Genomic DNA, 23,739 nt, shown 5'->3' on the forward strand with positions numbered 1-23,739 from the left:
TTTTTCTTCTGCAGTTTTTATTGAAAATGCAATGTTTTATATCTCAAAAACCTGATGTGATAGACAAAAACTGATGCCAGATTTGGAATCAGCACCCCAAAATGACATTAAAACCGTTGAAATACCTTATGCCAGAAAAAGTGTGTTGACCAGTGTTATTTATTATAACGCGATGTTTACGTAACGCGGTGTTCTTCAGGGACGCAATGACCGTGTTATAGGAGAACAGACTGTAGTGCAAATTATATGAAGGGGATTCTGAAATACTTCTGTAGCCTGGTTTAAAATGAAGAAAAACCCCTTATCAGATGGTGTTCCATGGTGCCATGGACACTGCACGCAGAGACTCGGGACTATGAGCCCACGACCATAGGCTATAAAACACAGACACCTGAACCTGTAGTCAAAATAAGTAATAAACATTGGGGTGTGCGTCTTATAATCCGGTTGGTAAGTGCGCGCGCGTGTGTGTGACCAGATTTGCATCGACTTCCAGACTCCCAGGCACCGATTTGGGATGTACCCCTTCTTCCCGGAGCATCTTATGATCCGGATAATATCATCCAGCAGTTCCACTGTTATTAATTTCAGTTCCACTGCTGGATGATATTTTTGGATTATATTTGGATTATATTTTTTTCCGCCTGAGGACGGATGCTTGTGTTGCGATCGAAACGTCGTGATTCATTTTATTTCTCTACCTACGTGACTTTACCGAAAGAACCAAAGAGTTATGGATTCCTGCAGTCACGAAAGCTTCAAATCAAGTTCACCCATCTGCTTGCTCAGCCGTGCAAGTCTGTCAGTGCTGCTGTTGTTGTTGTTACTGCAAGAGGGGGGGGGGGGTCGCGTTTAAGACCACGCCGTGACGAGCTCTCACGCCAAGTGCATTAACCACGTGCCTGCCTTTGTAACGACCAGGCCCTGCCGTTGTATGGCCCTCGAAAAATTTCACGACGCCTCTAGCGCGTGGACGTTCCTTACCGACCATATGAATCACCACTGCGTTGGCGTGCGGGCTTTGTCTCGTTGACAATGTCGCAAGTGACATCTATATTCCCTTACTTGATACAGCTATCGTGCTGTGACGGTTCCACCTGAAGACGGAGGCTTGTGTTGCCTCCGAAACGTCGTGATTTTTATTTTATTTTACTTTTATTAATTTTATTTTTTTACCTACGTGCCTTTACCGAAAAAACCTAAGAATATGAATCCTTGCAGTCACGAAAGCTTCAAATCTAGAATTTACATTCCCGACTTAAAGCTTTCGTGACTGCAGGAATTCATATTTGTTTGGGTCTTTCGGTAAAGTCACGTAGATGGGTTCAAAGAATATTTACTCTCTCGCCTTGGCGGCAGCAATGGGGACTTCAGGAGGTGAACGCGAATGTGGAGAGGTCTTGTAGCCAAGACGAGGAGGCTTCCTTCGGTCTACAAGGTTCGTGTCGGTTCGCGGTTCCTCCTCCTCCGCCCGTGTTGAAGGAGTACAGACTGCAGTGGTTGACGACGTGGCACATAGTTTGGGGTTGCGTGCCACAATCGGGCGAGCAAGCAGTCCGAGGAGTGTAGCCGTTGGCTTTAGGAAGGAGGCACCTCGATCCGTGCCAGTCATTGCACACGGCGGCGTTGGCCAAGATCTGACGGTCACGGATTACAACTTAAAACGGTGGCATCTGCTGTTTTTTTGGGTGTTTAGCAAGAGTCTATAGTTTGTCAATACTGTACACGAGAGCCTTGAGTATCGCGGGGGTTACGTTCTTGTAAAGTTACGCGAAACCAAAACAGCGACATTTAAGGGCCGCATGTACATCCAATAGCGGAGACACTGGCTGCATGCAGAGTCACAAGAGTGGCCAGGCGGGGCTGGGGCGTGCGACTAGGCTCGGCAAGGTAAGCTAATTTACCCTTTTTACCGGTTAAAAGTAAAGGGTAAAGGTGTCGATATGGCAAGGGGTAAGGTAAAGGGTAAAGGTAGCGTGGAAGAATTACCCGGTAAATACCTTGTTTACCACTCGTTAAAAGCTTCCTTGGCGCAGTCCGTAGCTTCCATTTAAAATTGGAATAATCGAGAGTATTCTATATGAATAAAGCGCTCTACCTTATAGCATTTACCGTTATAAACCCTCATGTGTAGTGCCCCAGTAATTACCCTGTAATCGGGTAATTTGTATGGGGTAAGGGTTAAAGTTAGGGTAAAGGTAGGCTCGTTGCTTTTGACCTTTTACCTTACCTTGCAGGGCTCTCGGCTCAAATCCGCAGTGTTGTTCAGAAATCCACCTCTTTATTATTCAGTTCAATAACGCATATAGATCAAAAGCTCAGGGATACATGACGCACGAGTACATATCAATGTTGATAATACAACGAAATAAGAACAATAACTTAACAAGCAGACCATTTGCTCTCTCCACCAATCCTTCGTGGTGTCGTGGATGGCATGGCTGCCTGTGAAATGGTTGACCTGGGTTCGACAGCAGCACGATGATGGGGGGTGTTTTTCATATTTGTGCGTTGTCGGGGGGCCGTACGTCAGCGGCCGCACTGCAGGCCACCAGGGGCCACTAGTGGACCGCGGGCCTTGCGATGAAGAGCGCTGAGCTACACAGACTGTTTAGAACTCACATCAGTGGGTCAGGATTGTGTGCGTTAGATGCGCGTAGCAGATCGTGGTCCTGCGCCTGGAGTGTACTCGGAATGTCATGAGCCGACTTCGGATAGAGACGCGAGATGCAGACGTCCATCAACGGCGAACACTTTAATAGTTTTACCTTCACACACTGAGGTCGCACGGAGGTTCGGCACAACGTATCAATTCGTCAATAAATATCGCTTTTCCAAGATCACGATACACGTGTGTAAAAATCGATGTTTTGATGTCCATATGTTTTTGCATGCAATGGATGCACATGATCCCATACACTGCAGTCATCAATGCTTGGTCATTTGGCTATTTTTACTGATTTCACTCTTTGTTTTTGTAACTTGCTAATGAACCACTGAGAAGCCAACAAGTTTCATTCATTTGCCAATTTATTTTATTTCTCTGTCATGCAGTCGTTTATCCATTCGTTCATTCACTTCTTCTTTCCTGTTTTTGGCGCCTTTTCCAGACCACAAATGAACCGTCGAGGGATGCTGAATTCATCTGAAACAAACGCAGGACACGTGGAATTGACTTTGCAGATCACTTCGCAGAACAAAATGCGACCATTTTGTCACAAACTGCATATATATGTCAGTATACCAGTTCGAAGACGAGCAAGTATTTTCTGAACAACGTGAATAGGGTTGCCACCTCTGAGGTAGGTAAAAAAACAGAACACATCACTGGAAGAGAAATATCTCACAATACCGGAAGAGGGGAGAGCTAAATGTAAACGCCCTGTCTTGAGTTGTGCACGATTATTATTATTCTACTGGTAGGAACCTCCTGGTTACACCAGCCCACAGGGCATTATTGTGTCCGTCGTGCAGGGAGGGGCTGGGTGGGGAGGGTGGGGCTGGGTGGGGAGGGGAGGGTGGGGAGGGGCAGGGTGGGGAGGGTGGGGAGGGGCTGGGTGGGGCTGGGTGGGGAGGGGCTGGTCACCCCATGGTGCCCTTATAAAACTCAACATATAACCTACTCACGCCGGCTTGTGCCCACCCTCACAGTCTGGCATATTTGCGGAATACACCACGCCGCCGTTGACCCAACGTTTCTACCAGCTCCCTCCGCAGGAATGTGTTTACTACGCACCTGACAGATGCAGAGTTTTAATGTCCCGGGAAGGCTTACAGATTTACCGAGACAAGCTACCTCAACAGGACGATACTGGGAAAATAGGAAAAGTGGCAACCCTACGTACGGATATAATACATCTTCTGCCGCTCATACGGGACTCCTTTTATCTGCAAAAATACGCGGATAACACCACTTTCAGAGGACTCATCTCCGGATTAATATGGTGGCGCAGTGGTTAGTGCGCTGTGCTCTTAGCCTGGCAAACCGAGTCCGATCCCGAGCCACGGCTGGCATCAGTGACCAATATCTGAATCGGTGTCGGGCCTCGCTGAGGTCAACTCAGCCTTAAATGAGTACCTGGTTGCGGTGTGTAAACATCAGCATTGGGAAGACAAAGGAAACTGGGCGGGGTGGTGCTGGTCATCCAACCCCTCGTGTGCCGTGCTGGCCTTCATAGGTGCCGCTCGCTAACAGTACTTGCCCCAAAATTCCATTGAGGCTATACGGGGGGGATCTTTGTCTGTGTGTGACCAGATTAGTGATACATGTACCGACGCTTGGCCTCAAGTTTAGGGTGCGTTTTACATCCAAACGTGTCTTAGAATCCGGGACAGTACTGTCATTAATTAAAATTAAAAAAATTTGCAAACTATTTTAAACACGCGGACGCGGTTCATCTGTCCTCCAAAGCCCTGGAAAACTAATTCTAGATTTGAAGTTTTCGTGACTGCAAGGATTCATACTCTTTGATTTTTTCGGTAAAGTCACGTAGGTAAAAATAAAATAAATGAAAAAACAACTCAATTAAATCACGACGTTTCGGAGGCAACACAAGCTTCCGTCTTCAGGTGGAACTGTTACAGCCAAATTCACTGTAGTAAGTGAAGAGAGCTAATAGAGCAACGCGACTATATAGGGTAAGAGGGGGGGGAGGAGCCTGGAAAACTCACAGGTGACACGGCGGAATCTTTGTTATGGGTGTCTGCGCGGTAGGCAAGCGAGGCCAGCACTCACCTACGAGCAGACGGGCGAGGTGGGAGACCTGGTTGCCTTGCACCTGCACGATCACCTTGTCCTTGGAGCCGGGCAGCGGGGTGAGGGTCACGCTCGCCTGGACGCGAATCTGCAGCGTGTGAGCCAGCACCTGTGGGTCCAGCCCAAACGCCTCCACGTTCTTGATGGTCGTCACCTGCTCCAGCGGCACACGTGCAGAGAGCACACGCGACGGGCTCCGTGCAAACGTATTTCACGTTTTACCGTGACCAAGGTCAAGTCAAAGTGCTTTCCTGCCATTCACAGCCCTGAGTCAGTGGTGGGAATTCCTTTGAGGCTATGGCAGAGGCGCATCTATATAGAGGACAACCACTGTTGACTTCCCATCAAAGTGGTACTAATTTTATCGACCCCCCACCCCCCCAGGAGAAATGATGGGCTGAGTCAACCCCCAACCAGAATTTGAAGCCGATACTAAAACGAAGACGTGAACTCTGTGAAGCGTGGACAGAGGCAGGTGACCTTTATAACCAGGTACGAGCTCGGTGATTAGAGACCTCTATGTAGGAATGTTAGCCTTCGTTCGTACTGTACGGAGGCCAACGGCGCTACACTCGGAGATGCGGGAGAAGAACAAACCAAACACAATAGGCAGTTCCAAAGAAATGGGTTTTCAGTCGAGATTTAAAATTGTGTAGCTCCAGTGGCTTCCTAATATCGGAAGAGCGTTCCCGACGGCCGCAGAAGCGTGTCTGAGAGCGCGCAATGCGGTGACTTCGGTCTTTGTTCGATGGCCAGCAGCCAAACGCCGCTCTTCCAACCTTGCTCAAGTTACGAAATGCATTGCACTCTTGATTGCACGCAACTCTTGAGCAAAATCAGAATCTTTGTTCAAAATCTTTATTCATCCTGGATAAAGAACTCTGCGCTGCACCACCCGGATTCACGTCGGAGGGGGCGCGGGGGGAGGCCGAAACATCGCGCGTTTATCGTTTTCGCTCGCACGCTCGGTCCTTTGCTCACGTGCGCAGCCGGGGGGGCGGTGGGGGGCTTGCGCCGGCACGCACCTTCTTGTTGCCGCCTCTCTGCGCCACGTGGATGTCGATGGGCTCGACGTTTCCCTTGCGAACGACCGGCGGCCGCCCTGGGAAGAGCAGCTGGTGGTAGGGCTGCATTCTCTCTAGGCACCTTGGTTGCAGGGCAAGGGAAACAACGGGGGGGGGGGGGGTGAGATGGGGAGGGGGAGACTTTTGTTGTTGTAATTTTTCCCAATTTTACCCCGATGGTGTTATCGGCGGTGGCGTCACGAGATGAGAAATCTCTCGCAGCGAATTGCAACGCTTTGTGTGCTAGAGAGTGGCCCGCGGAAGACAATACTGCAGAGCTACCCTCGGAGATCCCTTCAATTGATCTCTGGCCCACAAAGTAGGGGAGCAGAGCTTTTCTGCTCACTCTGCCACCGACGGCGATTTATGATTATTATTATTATTCGCAAAGCTGCAATTTGGCCAAATGCAAAGACAAATTTAGCATCGTGATTTTTTTCTTTGCGTGCAGCCATTGGTGGCCTGAATGAAACAATCAACTCACTGGTTTAAACACAAGCGGTTGCCTGGACTCGAAACCCTGGACTCAGCGGCGCCAGCTCAGCACTCTGACCTCTGAGGAACCCAGCCACATCTAACAAAGGAAGACTCTAAGCCCGTACGTCGGGGCCACGAGGCAGTGTGTATGTGTATGTAGAACTTCTTTCGCACCGTACGTAGCCAACCGTGCTAATCGGAGGTGCGGGGGAAGGACAACAAGCTAAACACAAAAGCCGTTCTAAAGAAATGAGTTTTCAATATAGATTTAAAAGTGCATAGCTCCAGTGGTTTCCTAACATCGGAAAGAAGAGCGTTCCAGACGGCCGCAGAAGCGCGTCTGAAAGCGAGCGGATGACAAAAACATACTGTAATGTGAAAACCTCGTTACCGCCATCGTGAAGATTGTAATATCTGTCGCAAGCAGTAACTCCATTTATATGAATAAGGCTCCATTGTGAATGTGTCCCTATGCCCCCGGATGAGCGAATGCAACAAGCACGTTTGACCTCTCGACCGACATACAATGTTCCTCTGTATTCTCAGGAATAATATGGTGTGTTTTTAGTTTTTATTAAAATCTACTTTGATACCGATGGTACATTCCATGCACACGAATTGTGTGCTCGCTTCATTCTGTTCGCATTCAAACACCAGCCAGGGTGGCTCCTCAGTGGCAGAGAAAGGACACGGGGGAATGTATTGTACAGAATTACTTTGCATTAATGGTGGCTGCCAGAGTGTGCAAAAAAACACAAAACCGATATTTAGATTATTTCAATGTCCAAACAGTTTCCCGCATAGGTATGCATGTTTCTTTAACCTTTTTTTGCACCGTACATAGTCAACCGTGCTAATCGGAGGTGTGGGGGAATGAGTTCGATTCCCGCTCACGGCCAACACCAGTGACGAATACCTGAACTGGTCCTGGGCCTCCCCTAGGTCGACTCGGCCTCAAATGAGTGACTGGTGCGGTGGGACAAGAGCGGTCGGGCATGGTGCTGCCCACCCACCCCCTCGTGTGCCATGCCGGCCTTCATAGGTGCTCGCTATGAGCACTTGCCCCAACAGTCTCTTAAGGCTATACGGGAGACCTTTGTTACTTTGCTCACCTGTTCATCAGGTCGTCCCAGCGGAGGCTGCTGATGGTGTACTGCTCTTGCTTGTCCAGCAGAGAGTCACACAGCAGAGGGTTCACGGTCACCACCCTGCAGGCATCAAGCGAGTGAGCGGCCGTTAGAGAGCTATAATGATTCTACTCTTACAATGTATCCTTATTCTCTAAATTTAGTTTTCTCCTTCTTAACGGAACTGTCCACACTCTGGTGGGGTTCTGTCTTTCTGTTCCTCTCTCTCTGCAACCATTGCAGATTCTATATTCACCACAAGGGCAAACATAAAAGCATGGCCTTTGAGAAGTGAAACTTGACAGTTTGTCGAATTACGAAGGGGATGAATATCCCTAGCGGTGATCAGTGAGGTGACTTAGAGAGACAGCTCCTACAGTTCTGCCTGTGAGGCCAGAGGGCATGGTAATGCCACCGCAATCAGCAATTAGAAGAGCACACGTGCTGTCCAGTGAGGGTGCATTTTGGTCTTTCCCCCCTCCCCAATTATTTTCCAATTGTGCCGCCAGCGTCACGTCAAAATATGTTGAATTTTCCATTCAGAACGTTCGCAGAAGTGCCAAGCAACTTGTTTTAGAACGGTCCGTTGAAGGTTATTCTACAGAACCACTTCTGAGATGCCTTCAAGTGACCTCTAATCCACCACTGGTGGTGCTGCACCATCTCACGTGTGTACGTACGTTGAACTTCTGTCGCGCCGGACATAGCCAACCGTGCTGTCGGAGGTGCCCTGCTACAGAGCCGCCGCACATCGCACGGCAATCGCACCGAACGGCGATCGCGATCCCAAAAGATGACGTCGCGCGTCCAAATCGAGTAAAAATTTTATTTTTTCACATGATGGCGATGTTCGTAGTCAACGGTGGTGACTCGACTGAAGCCGCGAACACGTTACATTTGGAGGACGAGCGTTGTTCACTCGTCGGCAGCTGCCACCTGGCGACCGTCTCCAGCAAGGCTGGCGGGCCGTGGCGGTTGCTGCGAATGTTTGGCCTCGCAAGGTGATGACCGAAATAATCCGACGGCACCTCGGCCCTCCACCCACCCCTCCTGCTTGTCGGCGAGGTCGTTTTCCCTGACGTAGTTCGTGAGGACATTTCGTACGTCGTTTGCGCCGAGGATGTCTCCTTTCCTGAACAGAAGGAAAGAGAAAATGGGAAAAACGCAAGCGATAACTGAACGGAAATGTATCAAAGAATCACATAACCACGTAGCACAATCTAAAAATGCGACTACTAAAACGGTTGTTTGAGTTCTATTCCTGATTTATTTTCGTGCAAGTTATTTCTAAAACCGGGGGTTCTTCGACAGATGGCCTGCGGGGCCAAATGTGGCCCACACAGGCTCCTGGAGTGGCCGCGCTGATGGCCCACCAATATATTTGGCTCGTCAGGACACACACGGAGATACGGGCTGGTGAGATTGGAGACAAAAATAGGAGAGAGATGAGAGAGCTATGGGTGAGAGTGAGAGATGACCAAGACGAAACGGAGACAAAACACCAGGGACGCGAGAGACCTGGACACAAAAGGCGGCCCTGCAAAACCACAATTACAAGAACCCCGTCTCAACTGAATAAGAACTGAAGAAGTTCGTAAATAAGCTCCCGGCACGTGGAGCGAAACGTCAGACACTGTGTCCGACAACAAGTGGTATTATTTTTCATAGGTGCGTGTGAGCGAGACCCTCGTGTGCCACCCTCGCAGCGGCTGTTGGGCTGGCCACCAAACAAAGACGGTCATTGCATTGAACGTTTTCTGCGGCCGTCTGGGGGAAGGGTGGGGGGGGCATTATCATTCCTTGCACCAGGGCCCATGCCAACCAAGCAGTGCCACCGAGTGCCTTCCATTCACAGCGGACGGATCGCTCGCAGATGTGGGGACGTGGAAGAGGTGTGTGACGAGCGGGTGCCAGTGGACAGGGCTCGTGTTCAGCATTCATAAAGCGGCGTCTTCCGTGCCGAGGAGCTGTGGCCGAGAAGACAGGATGTGAGACGATTTTAGTTTCACGCGCGAACTTGCAGCGCCACACCTCCGGAACAACCTCCTGGGATCGAACCCACGACCTCCTGCATACCAGGCGAGGGAGTTAACATTTCTCCACCGTGGCGTCCTAAATGGGGGGGGGGGGTGGTGGGTGGAGGCATTATCATTCCTTGCACGAGGGCCCATACAAACAGACACGTGCGGCGCGTACGTGCACACAACGGTAGAGGCAGCGCTGGGCAGGTTCAGAGGCAACGCAGAGTTGCGATTGGCCGGTTCCACGGCTTGCCTGGCGGAAAGGTTTCACCGAGAGGGGGGCACGACCCTTACTTGTGGCCCGCCGGCTGGAAGAGTCCCAGGACGCGCGTGGACACCCCGTACAGGGTGGCGATGTCGGGCGCGCGGTACAGCGTCTCCCCGTACGCCCCCACCCCCTCCTCCTCCTCCTCCGCCACGGCGCCGTCCGGGGGGTCCTCCCAGTTGGGGAGCGATCGCAGCCTGCGGGGAGACGCAAAGTTCCGACAGCGTCCGCCATCAAAAAAAAATCTTGTGCCCGACATTATTCTTCTTGGTTCTTTCGGTAAAGTCACGTAGAATGGAAATAATAAAATAATAAAAATATAACATAATAAAATAATTCTCATGTTTCGGCCACAACGCAAGCAGCCGTCCTCAGGTGAAGAACAGGGCTGTCGAGAAGACAGCGTCTGAATGAAACACCCCTGAGGAAGGCTGCTTGCGTTGTGGCCGAAACGTCGTGAGAATTATTTTATTATGTTTTATTTTTATTATTTTATTATTTCCATTCTACGTGAATTTACTGAAAAAACCAAGAAGATGAATCCCTGCAGTCACGAAAGCTTTAAACCCGGCATTATTATTATTCTTATTCCGTACGGAGGCTGAGGTAGATGCAGAGCGACAACTACGATTTTACATTCAGGTGGTCAGGCCCAGATAACCGTGTCGGAAGCAAAGTGGATCGGAGCATTGCGTCATTATAGGTTGTACGGTCTGTTCTGGATGACGACGGTCGCACACTGCCGGAGAGTTTTTAATTGTCCATTTGTGCATCAGGTTTCCGCATCTGCTGCCGTGGTTTGTGCAGTGGCTGCGGTGTAGAGGGTGGACCATGAACTTCGTGGAAAATCAAACACAGGGATCTTCTGCGTTGGGTCTTTCACGAGGTGTTTGTTTGTGAGTTGCGAGTTATTTTGAACTCCAGAATCCCCACACACACAACACCATTCTCAACGTAATTACCACGTCAACATTGTCAACGTCATAACCGCACCATTAACGTTGTCAAACGCCATCAAAATACCATCATCAACATCGTTACCACGATCAATACAATTATAAATATCCCCACCACCACCGTCAACAAAGATCCCACGTATAGCCTGTTGGGGCAAGTGCTGTTTGCGAGCGCCTATGAAGGCTGGCACGGCACACGAGGGGGTGGGTGGCCAGCACCACGCCCGACCACCTTTGTCTCCCCACCAGCACCACCACCACCGACAGCACCAGCGCAGCATCGAACTCACTCCTGGTGCTTCCAGTCGATGTTCACGATGTTCTCCACTCCCTTTGAGGACTCCTTCACCTGCAGGAGACCCCTCTGCTGCATGCTCTGCAGGAACTTAGACAGCTGCCAGGGCGCAGTCACCAGGACAGAAAGCAGCCATCAGAGTTTTACGGGAAAAGGATCGAGAGCAAAATGTTATTCTCGCCGCTGAAATTCTATTATTATTTATTATTAAATCCCCAGGATCTCCCCGGTCAACGCTGGGGTGTATGAACCGTACATGTGTCGTCTGCTTCCCAGTGGACGTAAAAAATTTACTTGAAAAAGAGTAGGCCATTGTGTGCCACGTCATGATCCAAAAATGTGCCAAATTTGAAATAAATAATGTGACCCGCAGATAACTCCATCGGGAAAACACACCGCAACATCTCCACCCCCCCCCAACCCACCTGCGAAGCTACTGGCGGTGACATCTGTGTCACCGCCAGTGGCCTCTCCGTGATGGCCTTGCGCCATAAGAATGGTGTGAATCCCAAACGTGCCAACAATGTTGACTTGGAGGCACTGCATTGATGGCTGGCATCCTTGGTGCTGTCTCATCACCACCATCACCACCACCAGCGCCACCACAGACATTTGCACAGGGGTTCACCCTTGTGCCGCTTTTGATTATCGAGTTAGAAGCGGAACGACGCCGCCGGTTTGTGGGTGAGACTTACTGACGACACCAACTGGCGACAGAACGGTGAATTATCGCGCGATGGCGGTCGACAATAACGGCGACGGGAACGTGCGGTTTCTCGCTCTCTCCAGCTCAGATCGAGCCATCTCAGCAAGACGAACGTGCCATTTCGAAAAGGGAAGTTAATTTTAGATTTTGAGTATACTGCTCATCGTTGTTGTTGCTATTCGAGTTTGAGAATAGGGGAATTTTGAGTCCCAGTTATGAATAGCATAATATTCGTATTGCAATAATTCAACTGACTTAATGGGAGCTTTTATTTACAATTAATAAGAGTAGAAAGCCGGTTGCTCTGCAACGGCAAATAAGAGACAGCTGTCATTTTCATTCTCTTTTCACAAGCCTCCTGCACTCAGAGCACTAAATTATTCTGATTTGGTATGTAATATAATGGCCAATTAACGTGTATTGTGCATTAAAAAAACATATATTCTCTAGGATTTAAAGAATATTCTGGTGGAAAAAAAGATTAAAAGGAGCCGCTATTATTCAACGTCTTCTGAACTTCTTCTGCAATTTCAATTCAATTCAAATGTCTGTTTCCTGTTTAGCCAATTAGCCAGCTAGCTCCGAAGCAATGGAGAGAAGCCCAGGCAGCAGCCATCCAGGAAACTCGAGGCATAGATTTAGATAATTTTCAATATTAGTATGATGACCTTGATGGGGTTTGTTTAAATATTTAACATACCTTCTTATAGCTGGATTTCTTCATGTCTATCCTCTTTCCGTTGGGACTGGGTGTGAAGCACAAAAAGGAAAAACGAGATAAAAAAAAATGTTGACGGACAAATGGAACAAAAAGAAAACACAAACTCCAGCGTTGACTGGGTAGCACGCTCGCTGGAATCACGACGTCTCGCGCCGTGCCGGTGCCGACGCGGTTACCAGCAGGGGATGAGGTGGACGCTGAAGAAGGTGCTCGTGAGCAAAGGCAAGTCGGACTTCTTAAGGCGGCATTTGATCGCTCGGAGGCAGCACAGCAGCAGAAGCTCGTCCATCTCCGCTGCAGGACGACAACAACGGGTAACAACAGCCGAGTATGTTTGGCATTCTCGCCACGCTCGCCGCACGCGGAGGGCTATCGCGATGGCCACCGCTTTGTTTCGCAGGCACGAGTCTGCAGCATGATTGAGAGTCGCGCAACGCTGTACGGCGGCCCGAGTTCGGTTTCCGCTCATCGTCGACACCGGTGACGATTATCTACACCTCTCCTGGGCCTCCCATTGGTAGACTCAGCCTGAAATGAGCACCTGGCGCGCATGAGCGATTTGTAAGGTGACTTTTCAAATTCGGCAAAAATTCGGACAATGACGTCGGCGAACAATAAACTCATATTTTTTTACTGATATTTTTATTTTAGCAAGTAAGACCACTGAGCTATGTAGCTCTTTTTCAGAAGCGACCTGGCCACAAATGATAGCTCAACGAAGTGGCTTATCACGTGAAAATTTATAGCAGCCAAATATTTTAAACGCACGTTGATTCTAAGTGTGGAGGGAAAAACCAGAGGACCCAGAGAAAAATCCACGCGACCACGGGAAGAACACGCAAACTCCAAATATATATAGGAGTCAGGGTCAGGATCCAAACCACAACCTCCTGTATACCAGGCGAGCTAGTTAACATCTCTTCACCGCGGTGCCGGAACATTTCGAAGGACGTCAGGGGACCTTCATCGTCTTGCGGTGAAGCAGACAGCCTCGTATTTTGCGGTTAATATTCCCGCGGTAATAACCAGGATGGGGCCTGCTGGATTAGAACCGTGGACCTCTGCAGCCAGCAGTGAACACGTTAGCACTCGGCCATTCACCAGCACGTCATGAGATTGCCATGTCGTGCGATCGTTCATTCTGTCAATAAGAAACGATCACACAAATAATCACATGACTCCAAAATTCACCGCAAAGGGATTATTATAGAGCACTCATCATCTGTTGTGCAGCACTTCAGAGGCAAGGGGTTTGGCGGATCACGCTGATTTCACCAGGAGATGGCAGGACAGAAAGTGGGTACATAAGCCGCCTTTGCAAACCCTTGAGTGTCATTTCAACGTATGTGCGGTGAGTTTTAATTCATGTAATTGGCCAAACAACCCAATATGCAGGATTCCGCGTCTGCAGAAGTCTCACAACTCAGCGAGTCATTTCCAGGTAAAAATTAAGCGTTATTTATTATAATATAAATGTACAGTGATACCTCGGTTCACGAACGCTTCTGTTCACGAACAACTCGGTTCACGAACAGAAAAGTTCATAAAAATATGCTCCGGTTCACGAACTCCGCTTCGGTTCACGAACAACTCGGTTCACGAACAGAAAAGTTCATAAAAATATGCTCCGGTTCACGAACTCCGCTTCGGTTCACGAACAACTCGGTTCACGAACAGAAAAGTTCATAAAAATATGCTCCGGTTCACGAACTCCGCTTCGGTTCACGAACAACTCGGTTCACGAACAGAAAAGTTCATAAAAATATGCTCCGGTTCACGAACTCCGCTTCGGTTCACGAACAACTCGGTTCACGAACAGAAAAGTTCATAAAAATATGCTCCGGTTCACGAACTCCGCTTCGGTTCACGAACAACTCGGTTCACGAACAGAAAAGTTCATAAAAATATGCTCCGGTTCACGAACTCCGCTTCGGTTCACGAACAACTCGGTTCACGAACAGAAAAGTTCATAAAAATATGCTCCGGTTCACGAACTCCGCTTCGGTTCACGAACAGGAGCCGCGGCCATTTTAATGCTATTTCCAGGCTGTCACGTGGTCGTGACTTCCTGTAGGAAGATCGTGGAGAGAAGAAGAGACACAGAAAGAAGTACTGTGAGTACTGTGAAGACACTTTCAGTGACTTTTTGCTTTTTGGTGTGCTTTTTAGCACATACAGTACTGTACTACTGTACTGTACAATACTGTACTTACTGTATTGTACAGTTCACCCGTTTTGGTGCTTACTGAAGTCATCTCAAGCAAGGTTAGTGTTCTCTCTTTATACATTACTATACTGTACAGTACTAATGTGTATTGTAATTTGTTTCATATTTTTGTGCTTCAAAAACCAAAAAAAAAGGTCAGAACGGATTAACCGGATTTACATTGAACCCTATGGGAAAATGTGCCTCGGTTCACGACCAATTCGGTTCACGACCAGAGTCAGTTCACGAATTAAGTTCGTGAACCGAGGTATCACTGTATATACATAAATATAAAAAAGGTGATGGTGCAGCCCTGCAATGACTTGCTCAAACCACTGCTGGTAAAAGGGTCTCCACTGAAGGAAGATCAGAAGAGCCTCACGAGAGGCTATTTGGCCCACTCTTCCGGAAGAGGTGCAAGTACCCATGCTGCATCGATAAATCAACTGACAAATGTGTTGATGTTTTTAAATACAGATTCATTACACGACCATGAACAGAGATAGTATGGCATCCCACAGGGCCTGACATGGCAGTTGCAAAAATGATGCAACCTTATTAAAATTCCACCCCCCGCCACTGTCAACCCAGCAGCATAAACTAAATCGGTGCACCACGGTAAAGTCGGTCGGCAGGTCCTGTGTGGCGTGGCATAGCGTGGGTACTGCAAACGCTTCCCATAAGTCTGCTCAGCATGGAAGAGTAGGCCAAACATCTCTGCAGAGGGGCTCTCTGGAGCTCGCTTGAGTGGGAGGCTCTTCCGGCGCGAGAGAGGAGACATCGCAGGGCTGCGCCGCTACCGGCGCTGCACCTGGCGTAATTTTCGCGACCGCTCCGTCGTCGGCCTGGGCTCCTGGCGACGGCTCCTCGTCCTCCAGGCTCAGCCGCTGCACGTCGCCCAGGCCGGGCGGCGATCCCGTCGGCGGCACCGCGTCTCCGTCGACCCCGGCCTCGGGGCCCTCGGCTGCGAGCTCCGACGCTCCGGCCTCCGACCCATCGGCTCGGCTTTCGGATTCCGCCGAAGCTGGCCCTCCCCGCTGCCGTTCGTCGGGGTCGAGTGCGCAGCGGTGTGGGATGAGCGGAGGATGGGATTTGTCTCCGAATGCCCTGCAGCGGAAGATCAATTCAAAAGTGTTCAGTCTAAAATGTGGACGGAAAAACCGGAGGACCTAGAGAAAAACCCACGCGACCATGGGGAGAGATACATGCAAATTCTAAATATATATAAGCACCGTAAAGTGCTTAAGAGGAAAGTAATTAAAGTGTGGCCTCATATTCACGTGTAATATGTACAGAATATTTCAGTTGCGTGAGCGAGTGACTGAATTCTAATGATGTTCTAGAATGGCTAGGAAGCAAACATTTGCATGTATGTTGAACGTCTTTCACAGCGTATGTAGCTGACCGTGCAAATTGAAGATGCCGGGGGGGGGGGGGGGTACTTCTGATAGCGTGGTGTTTCTGTGAACACTTTACCCTCTTCAAGAAAGGTGTAAAAATACTTTCTCTCAGAATGACAATCCTAAATGTTTGACACACTACGCCCAAGTAAAAAAAAAGCCATTATGAGTATTTGGCCGCTATAAACTACCACGTGACGATAAGCCACTTTGTGGAGCTACCACTTGTGGCCAAGGTCGCTTGTGAAAAAAAGAGCTACACAGCTTTAGTTGGTCTTACCTGGTAAAATAAAAGTATATACACACGACAGCACTAACTGGGTATTCTTAACAGCACGCTTTGAGCGAAAGCACGTGCTGCCATCTAGCGGAGTTCAAGCCACACACACGCATGCGGCGCGTGCGTGACGCTGGGCGCGTGACGCTGAGCGCGTGACGCTGAGCGCGTGACGCTGAGCGCGTGACGCTGAGCGCGTGACGCTGAGCGCGTGCGTGTGTGTGGCACGTGACGCTGAGCGCGTGCGTGACGCTGGGCACGTGACGCTGGGCACGTGACGCTGAGCACGTGCGTGTGTGTGGCACGTGACGCTGAGCACGTGACGCTGGGCACGTGACGCTGAGCACGTGCGTGTGTGTGGCACGTGACGCTGAGCACGTGACGCTGGGCACGTGACGCTGGGCACGTGCGTGTGTGTGGCACGTGACGCTGAGCACGTGACGCTGGGCACGTGACGCTGGGCACGTGCGTGTGTGTGGCACGTGACGCTGAGCACGTGACGCTGGGCACGTGACGCTGGGCGCGTGCGTGTGTGTGGCACGTGACGCTGAGCACGTGACGCTGGGCACGTGACGCTGAGCGCGTGCGTGTGTGTGGCACGTGACGCTGGGCACGTGACGCTGGGCGCGTGCGTGTGTGTGGCACGTGACGCTGGGCGCGTGCGTGTGTGTGGCACGTGACGCTGGGCGCGTGCGTGTGTGTGGCACGTGACGCTGGGCGCGTGCGTGTGTGTGGCACGTGACGCTGGGCGCGTGCGTGTGTGTGGCACGTGACGCTGGGCGCGTGCGTGTGTGTGGCACGTGACGCTGGGCGCGTGCGTATGTGTGGCACGTGACGCTGGGCGCGTGCGTGTGTGTGTCACGTGACGCTGAGCGCGTGCGTGTGTGTGGCACGTGACGCTGGGCGCGTGCGTGTGTGTGGCACGTGACGCTGGGCGCGTGCGTGTGTGTGGCACGTGACGCTGGGCGCGTGCGTGTGTGTGTCACGTGACGCTGGGCGCGTGCGTGTGTGTGGCACGTGACGCTGAGCGCGTGCGTGTGTGTGGCACGTGGCGCTGGGCGCGTGCGTGTGTGTGGCACGTGACGCTGGGCGCGTGCGTGTGTGTGGCACGTGACGCTGAGCGCGTGCGTGTGTGTGGCACGTGACGCTGAGCGCGTGCGTGTGTGTGGCACGTGACGCTGAGCGCGTGCGTGTGTGTGGAACGTGACGCTGGGCGCGTGCGTGTGTGTGGCACGTGGCGCTGGGCGCGTGCGTGTGTGTGGCACGTGGCGCTGGGCGCGTGCGTGTGTGTGGCACGTGACGCTGAGCGCGTGCGTGTGTGTGGCACGTGACGCTGAGCGCGTGCGTGTGTGTGGCACGTGACGCTGAGCGCGTGCGTGTGTGTGGCACGTGACGCTGGGCGCGTGCGTGTGTGTGGCACGTGGCGCTGGGCGCGTGCGTGTGTGTGGCACGTGACGCTGAGCGCGTGCGTGTGTGTGGCACGTGACGCTGAGCGCGTGCGTGTGTGTGGCACGTGACGCTGGGCGCGTGCGTGTGTGTGGCACGTGACGCTGAGCGCGTGCGTGTGGCACGTGACGCTGAGCGCGTGCGTGTGGCACGTGACGCTGAGCGCGTGCGTGTGTGTGGCACGTGACGCTGAGCGCGTGCGTGTGTGGCACGTGACGCTGAGCGCGTGCGTGTGTGTGGCACGTGACGCTGGGCGCGTGCGTGTGTGTGGCACGTGACGCTGAGCGCGTGCGTGTGTGTGGCACGTGACGCTGGGCGCGTGCGTGTGTGTGGCACGTGACGCTGAGCGTTCCGTCACCAGAGGTGGTCGAGGTAGGTGTGAAGCACGATGATCCCTCGGCCCTTCATTGCCGCGGCGACCATCTGAGCGGTGGACATCGCCGTCACGCCAACCCCGATGGGAGCCCTGCGCGTGCACACACAGCACACACACAGCACACACACACAGACACACACAGCACACACACACACACAGACACACACGCACACACGCACACACAGCACACACACAGCACACACACACAGACACACACAGCACACACACACACACAGACACACACACAGCACACGCACACACGCACACACAGCACACACACAGCACACACACAGCACACACACACAGACACACACGCACACACGCACACAGAGCACACACACAGCACACACACACAGACACACACAGCACACACACACAGACACACACGCACACACGCACACAGAGCACACACACAGCACACACACACAGACACACACAGCACACACACAGACACACACAGCACACACACACAGACACACACGCACACACGCACACAGAGCACACACACAGCACACATACACAGACACACACAGCACACATGCACACACGCACACAGAGCACACACACAGCACACATACACACACAGACACACACGCACACACAGCACACACACGCACACACAGCACACATACACAGACACACACAGACACACACAGCACACAGAGCACACAAATATAAAGATCCCCCATATAGCCTGAACAGACTGTAGGGGCAAGTGCTGTTAGCGAGCACTTATGAAGGCCGGAACGGTACACGATGGGGTGGGTGGCCAACACCACGCCCGACCGCCTTTGTCTCCCCAGTGGCAATTTTTACACACCACACCATGTACTCATTTGAGGCTGAGTCGACCTAGGGGAGACCCGGGACCGGTTCAGATAATCGTCACTGGTGTTGGCCGTGAGCGGGAATCGAACCCGTGTCGCCGGGTTCATAGCGCAGCACGCTAACCGCTGCACTACCGCTCTTTGTGTGTTGTCGGGGGCCGCACTGTAGGCCACCAGGGGCCGCCAGTGGCCCGCGGGGGCCTTGGCAATGAAGAACTCTGGCGTCGACAAACCTTTTCCCAAGCTTCAGTTCTCCGAAGTCACCACAGTTCGCCTGCCTGTGTGCGTTTACTGATGTTCTCTGTTCCAGTGAGAATTCAGTTTCGGGGGTGTGCATGTTCTGCAGTTACGAAGCAGCGTTTGTTCATGCTGATGATGATAATTTGGCGATTCCATCAACGCAACCACCTCCGTCTCTCCCTTACATTTGTGTCTATCGTAGGAGGTGGCTGGGCGAGACGCCTGGAAGTGGACAGATTTGATTTATTTGAGCTGCTGGGGGCTACTCCGGTTTTTCCCTCCACATTTAGGAACATGAATTGAGATTTTTTTTAGTTTATTTTGCTGCGATAAATGTCCACATGATAAGCCACTTTTTTCAGCTATCTGCTGCCAAGTCGCTTCTGAAAAATAAAGTAATACCTCAGTGGGCTTTGTCTGGTCGGATGGGGATGGTTTAGTTTAGTATTTGTATGTGTTTAGGCGATTTGTTAACTTTTATTGTACCTCTAACTCCTATCTTGTTTTTGTTGTTGTAACGTTCTTACCCCGTGCCCCTACTGCTCATCGGATTCCTCCTCCAGTATAAATATTCTGATGATTCTGTTTCATGGGCGTCCTACGATGGCACATATCATCGTGCTAAGCTAGCGGCGCTCAGAGTCTGGGTTCGAATGCAGGGAGCAGCCCGCTAAACAACGTCACTAAATTATCATGTGTTCATATTCGATTGGACTCGTTAATTTCGTCACATTATTGTCGGCCTATGGTGGGTGGACATAGCCAGTGTCGCTGTCGTGATTTTTCATTCACATCGTTCACTCGAGTAGAGAGAAAGGAAAAATCGCTTTGGCGATTCATATTTTCGTCACCGATTTAATTCACCAAATGAAAACTGTCACGGTGTAATTTCGATTTAAAGCTTTCGCGACTGCAGGGATTCATCTTCTTGGTTCTTTCGGTAAAGTCACGTAGAATCGAATAATAAAATAATAAAAAGAAAACATAATAAAATACAATTCTCACGACGTTTCGGCCACAACGCAAGCAGCCGTCCTCAGGTGAAGAACAGGTCTGTCGGAAAGACAGCGTCTGAACTGAGCACATCGTGAGAATTGTATTTTATTATGAACTGAGCATTCAGACGCTGTCTTTCCGACAGACCTGTTCTTCACCTGAGGACGGCTGCTTGCGTTGTGGCCGAAACGTCGTGAGAATTATTTTATTATGTTTTCTTTTTATTATTTTATTATTTCCCTTCTACGTGACTTTACCGAAAGAACCAAGAAGATGTCACGGTGTAGGCCGGTGAATCTCAACCTTTCTGGATTGGCGGCCACCCCATTCAAGACCACTTGTACCACTCCTGACTCCCCCCTCCCCCAACCCTCCCCCCCGGCTCCCCTGCCCCCCGCCAACCACTCCCCTTGTCACTATTCCGCCCTAGGTCAAGATTACTAAGGTCACGATACACAGAGAGATCACATGTCCACTCCTCTAGTCAACGCGGTTATGGTGAGGCTTTTATTTTGTTTTGTCTAATAGCATGTTTTCTCTTCCGAAGGCATCTGCTGTTGCATATTCGTGTGGTTGGTGTGAGTAAAGCATCTGTTTCACGTTGTGTATTCGCACGTGTTTTGTTAGTAAGGTATCTTGTTTCGTGTTGTGTATTCGCGAGTTGGGTGTTAATAAGGCATCTGTTTCACGTTGTGTAGTCACACGTTTTCTGTTAGCAAGGAATCTGTTCCATGTTGTGTATTAGCGAGTTTGGTGCTAGCTAGGCATCTGTTTAAATGTCCCGTTGGTTTCGCCCCCCCACCCCCCACCCCCTCGCATCTCCCCCCAACGGCGTTGTGAGGTGCACGGCCCAGGGGACGGGGCCCAGGTACCGCTCTCTCTACCTGCTGTTGGTGAGGTTGATGGCGCACATTTGTCCCTCCCGTAGGTCCGGCAGGCCGTCAGGGGGCGCCACCAGGCCTGGCAGCATGAGGTCTGTGGACGAAGCAGGGAAGAAACCAGAGCGGGGGTCGTCGGCAAACCAAAATAACAAGAGGAACGCCATTTTTTTTTCGAATTCCGTAAAAACTCAACCCGTCAAGATCCGCAATGCTCGTGGTGAGAATAGGAGATGGTGGCCCTTAAAGAGCCGCGTGCAGCTACGGAACCGCAGGTTGCCGACCCCTGAACTAGACAAAGCACAGCCCCCCTGTCCACACAAAGGATAAAAGCGCCTCCTTCCCACATTTGTCGCTGCACGTACAACATGGTGTGGGTACACACACACCGCCGATGAGCACGGTTGGCCACGTACGGTGCGACAGAAGTTCAACGTAGGCACATACAAGCCATCAGCAGCGTTGGTTCAATACAAGTTGATGGCTTTTACCGGTTTTGACATTCAGTGCCTCATCAGCAGAGCTAGGCTCGCTTGAAACCTTACTGGTGATCTTGCCCGATGTTTACAGGCAAGGTGGTTTGCCGGTATTGGTTTAAGAAAGCCAATATTGAACCAATGCTGCTCACAAGATGCATTCCCGGAAGGCCTTGGAGCTAATGCATGGTCTGTGAAAAAACATCCGTTACTTATTATGTGGGGAGACAAATATAGGGAGGGGGAGTTATTTATTTTGTTATTCACATTCTCGACGATGAATGATCATCCCGCGCATACACAAATGCAGGTTTATTTGGTCACAAACCCATGCTTTAGAACCAACGTATTTCTAAATAATCACTCAATGCACAAAGCAGCCCATTTCATTTCATACAGGCACAATTGCGGAGCCATACTAGCTTCACACTGAAATGAAACTTGACAGTTATCTGTGCTTTAAGACCTATAACATGACGCGGGGCAGCGGGTTCGTTCCCCATCTTTCTATCCCCCGGCTTTCTATAACCGCTTTAGTTTATGTTGACCGTGTGTACGTGTGCGTCGCAGCGTGATGCGACAAGCCCGCGCATCGCCTCAATAACAAAAAAAACATCTAAAACGAGACAAGACAGAATTCAATTTCGTTTCACGATAACAGCTGCCTAGATATTTATTCGAAGGACAGGCTTGAGGAATGATTTCAAGTACCGTACAAGCAACTCGAAAACGTTCACGAAAGCATTTGCATTCTAGATATTTATCTGAAAATTGTCTAGACACATTGCCTCTTCACCAAGCGTCCGCACAGGCGTGCCGTTACTCGCGATAAGACCTACAGCACCCACGTGAAAACGAAATGTTTGTGTGTGCGCGATGACGATATTGCGTAATTCCCCATCGTTTAGCCAAGAAAAGCCTCGCCGATTCTTAACTCGTATCATGTGGAAAGGGAGCCGGAGTGACCGGAGAAAACCCAGCACGCGCATTGGAGAACAGTCCACACTGTCTGGGCAACACAGCCCTCATGCCGACAATGTCTGGCAAAGATCCAGTGGGTCACCCATCCAAGTATTGAACCAGGCTGGCTTCTGAGATGTGGCGAGCTCACGCAGACATATAAACGCGTGCACCGTTCCCCACTGCTGCGTTTGAAAAAAATTGCGACCGTTCATGTATTCGGCTCGTCACCGCTGGGTTTTTTTCTCTCGCCAGAATTTGTTTGACGCGTATGATTGCGTTCACATCTTCGTCTTTTAAAGCGAACCGACGAACACTTTCAGGCATCATTTTCGACGGTTCAATGGGGGCACAGAGCCGCGTGCACTCGCTGCACAGAAGCAGCCATACTCGCGCTGTTCGACAGTGATCTTCCTCTTCTTGGTTCTTTCGGTAAAGTCACGTAGAAGGGAAATAATAAAAATAAAACATAATAAAATACAATTCTCACAACGTTTCGGCCACAACGCAAGCAGCCGTCCTCAGGTGAAGAACAGGTCTGTCGGAAAGACAGCGTCTGAATGAGCACCACCATGCTTGGCAGCGTATATTTAAGCTGGGTTGCAGGGGGAAGGGCGCCTTGATCTTCCCATCCGAAGCGGGCGTTCAAGTGCGTGGCGTGTCGAGCGGTGCAAGTTGCAATGCGGCCACCGGAATTCAAACGCAGTCCCCCGTTCATTTCACACACCGCTTTGCCGAGTGGACGTTTCGTAGGCGGTAAACAGACGAGAAACCGGTTAGCCCGCCGCACCATCTACCGTCGCTCAGGGCACAGCGCTCGCTGCTGCGCATCGCCGGTGTCGGCGATGGGGACGTGCGCGCGACCGCGCCGTCCGTGTGTATCTCCCGTTGCGTGAAAAAACTTTAAAGGAAATATGTGGACGCACAGGCGAACAAAAAAATACACCGCTCCCAAAACAAAGGGAGCATTGAAAATGATTTAGAAACTTGATATCCCCTGCATTCCACCCCGCGGGCTTTTTAACTTCCTACGTAAAAAAAACGGACGAGATTTATTGCTAAGCAGTGCCTGATGTGGAAAAAAATTCTCGAACAAAATGACAGCCATGCTGTTGGGGACAGGGGGGGGGGGAGAAAAAACTCCAACACAACGTTTTGGGCAGTGCTTCTTCAATGCAAGGGAAGGGTGGCCACAACACGCAGAGCAGATCAGGGTCATTATTCAAGGGGCACCACAGTGTCGAGATGCAAACTACCTCGCCTGGTATA

General features: G+C 50.8%; 1 protein-coding gene across 1 annotated transcript in view; it reads right to left on the minus strand.

The window, feature by feature from the left end:
* Nucleotides 1-2,736: 2,736 nt before the first annotated feature.
* EIF2D (eukaryotic translation initiation factor 2D) overlaps nucleotides 2,737-23,739 on the minus strand; it is a 37,280-nt gene continuing 16,277 nt past the window's right edge. Inside the window, exons 4-15 of the mRNA XM_078612893.1 lie at nucleotides 21,041-21,131; nucleotides 18,076-18,183; nucleotides 15,406-15,701; nucleotides 12,565-12,682; nucleotides 12,368-12,413; nucleotides 10,957-11,060; nucleotides 9,740-9,907; nucleotides 8,470-8,556; nucleotides 7,410-7,505; nucleotides 5,782-5,902; nucleotides 4,736-4,910; nucleotides 2,737-3,145 (exon numbers count right to left, since the gene is read on the minus strand). Of these exons, the coding sequence (XP_078469019.1) occupies nucleotides 3,075-3,145; nucleotides 4,736-4,910; nucleotides 5,782-5,902; nucleotides 7,410-7,505; nucleotides 8,470-8,556; nucleotides 9,740-9,907; nucleotides 10,957-11,060; nucleotides 12,368-12,413; nucleotides 12,565-12,682; nucleotides 15,406-15,701; nucleotides 18,076-18,183; nucleotides 21,041-21,131 (1,481 nt within the window). The 3' untranslated portion in view covers nucleotides 2,737-3,074. The remainder of the gene's footprint in view (nucleotides 3,146-4,735; nucleotides 4,911-5,781; nucleotides 5,903-7,409; nucleotides 7,506-8,469; nucleotides 8,557-9,739; nucleotides 9,908-10,956; nucleotides 11,061-12,367; nucleotides 12,414-12,564; nucleotides 12,683-15,405; nucleotides 15,702-18,075; nucleotides 18,184-21,040; nucleotides 21,132-23,739) is intronic.

Source organism: Lampetra planeri, chromosome 40 (genome assembly GCF_965212315.1).
Source record: "Lampetra planeri chromosome 40, kcLamPlan1.2.h2, whole genome shotgun sequence".
NCBI lineage: Eukaryota > Metazoa > Chordata > Hyperoartia > Petromyzontiformes > Petromyzontidae > Lampetra > Lampetra planeri.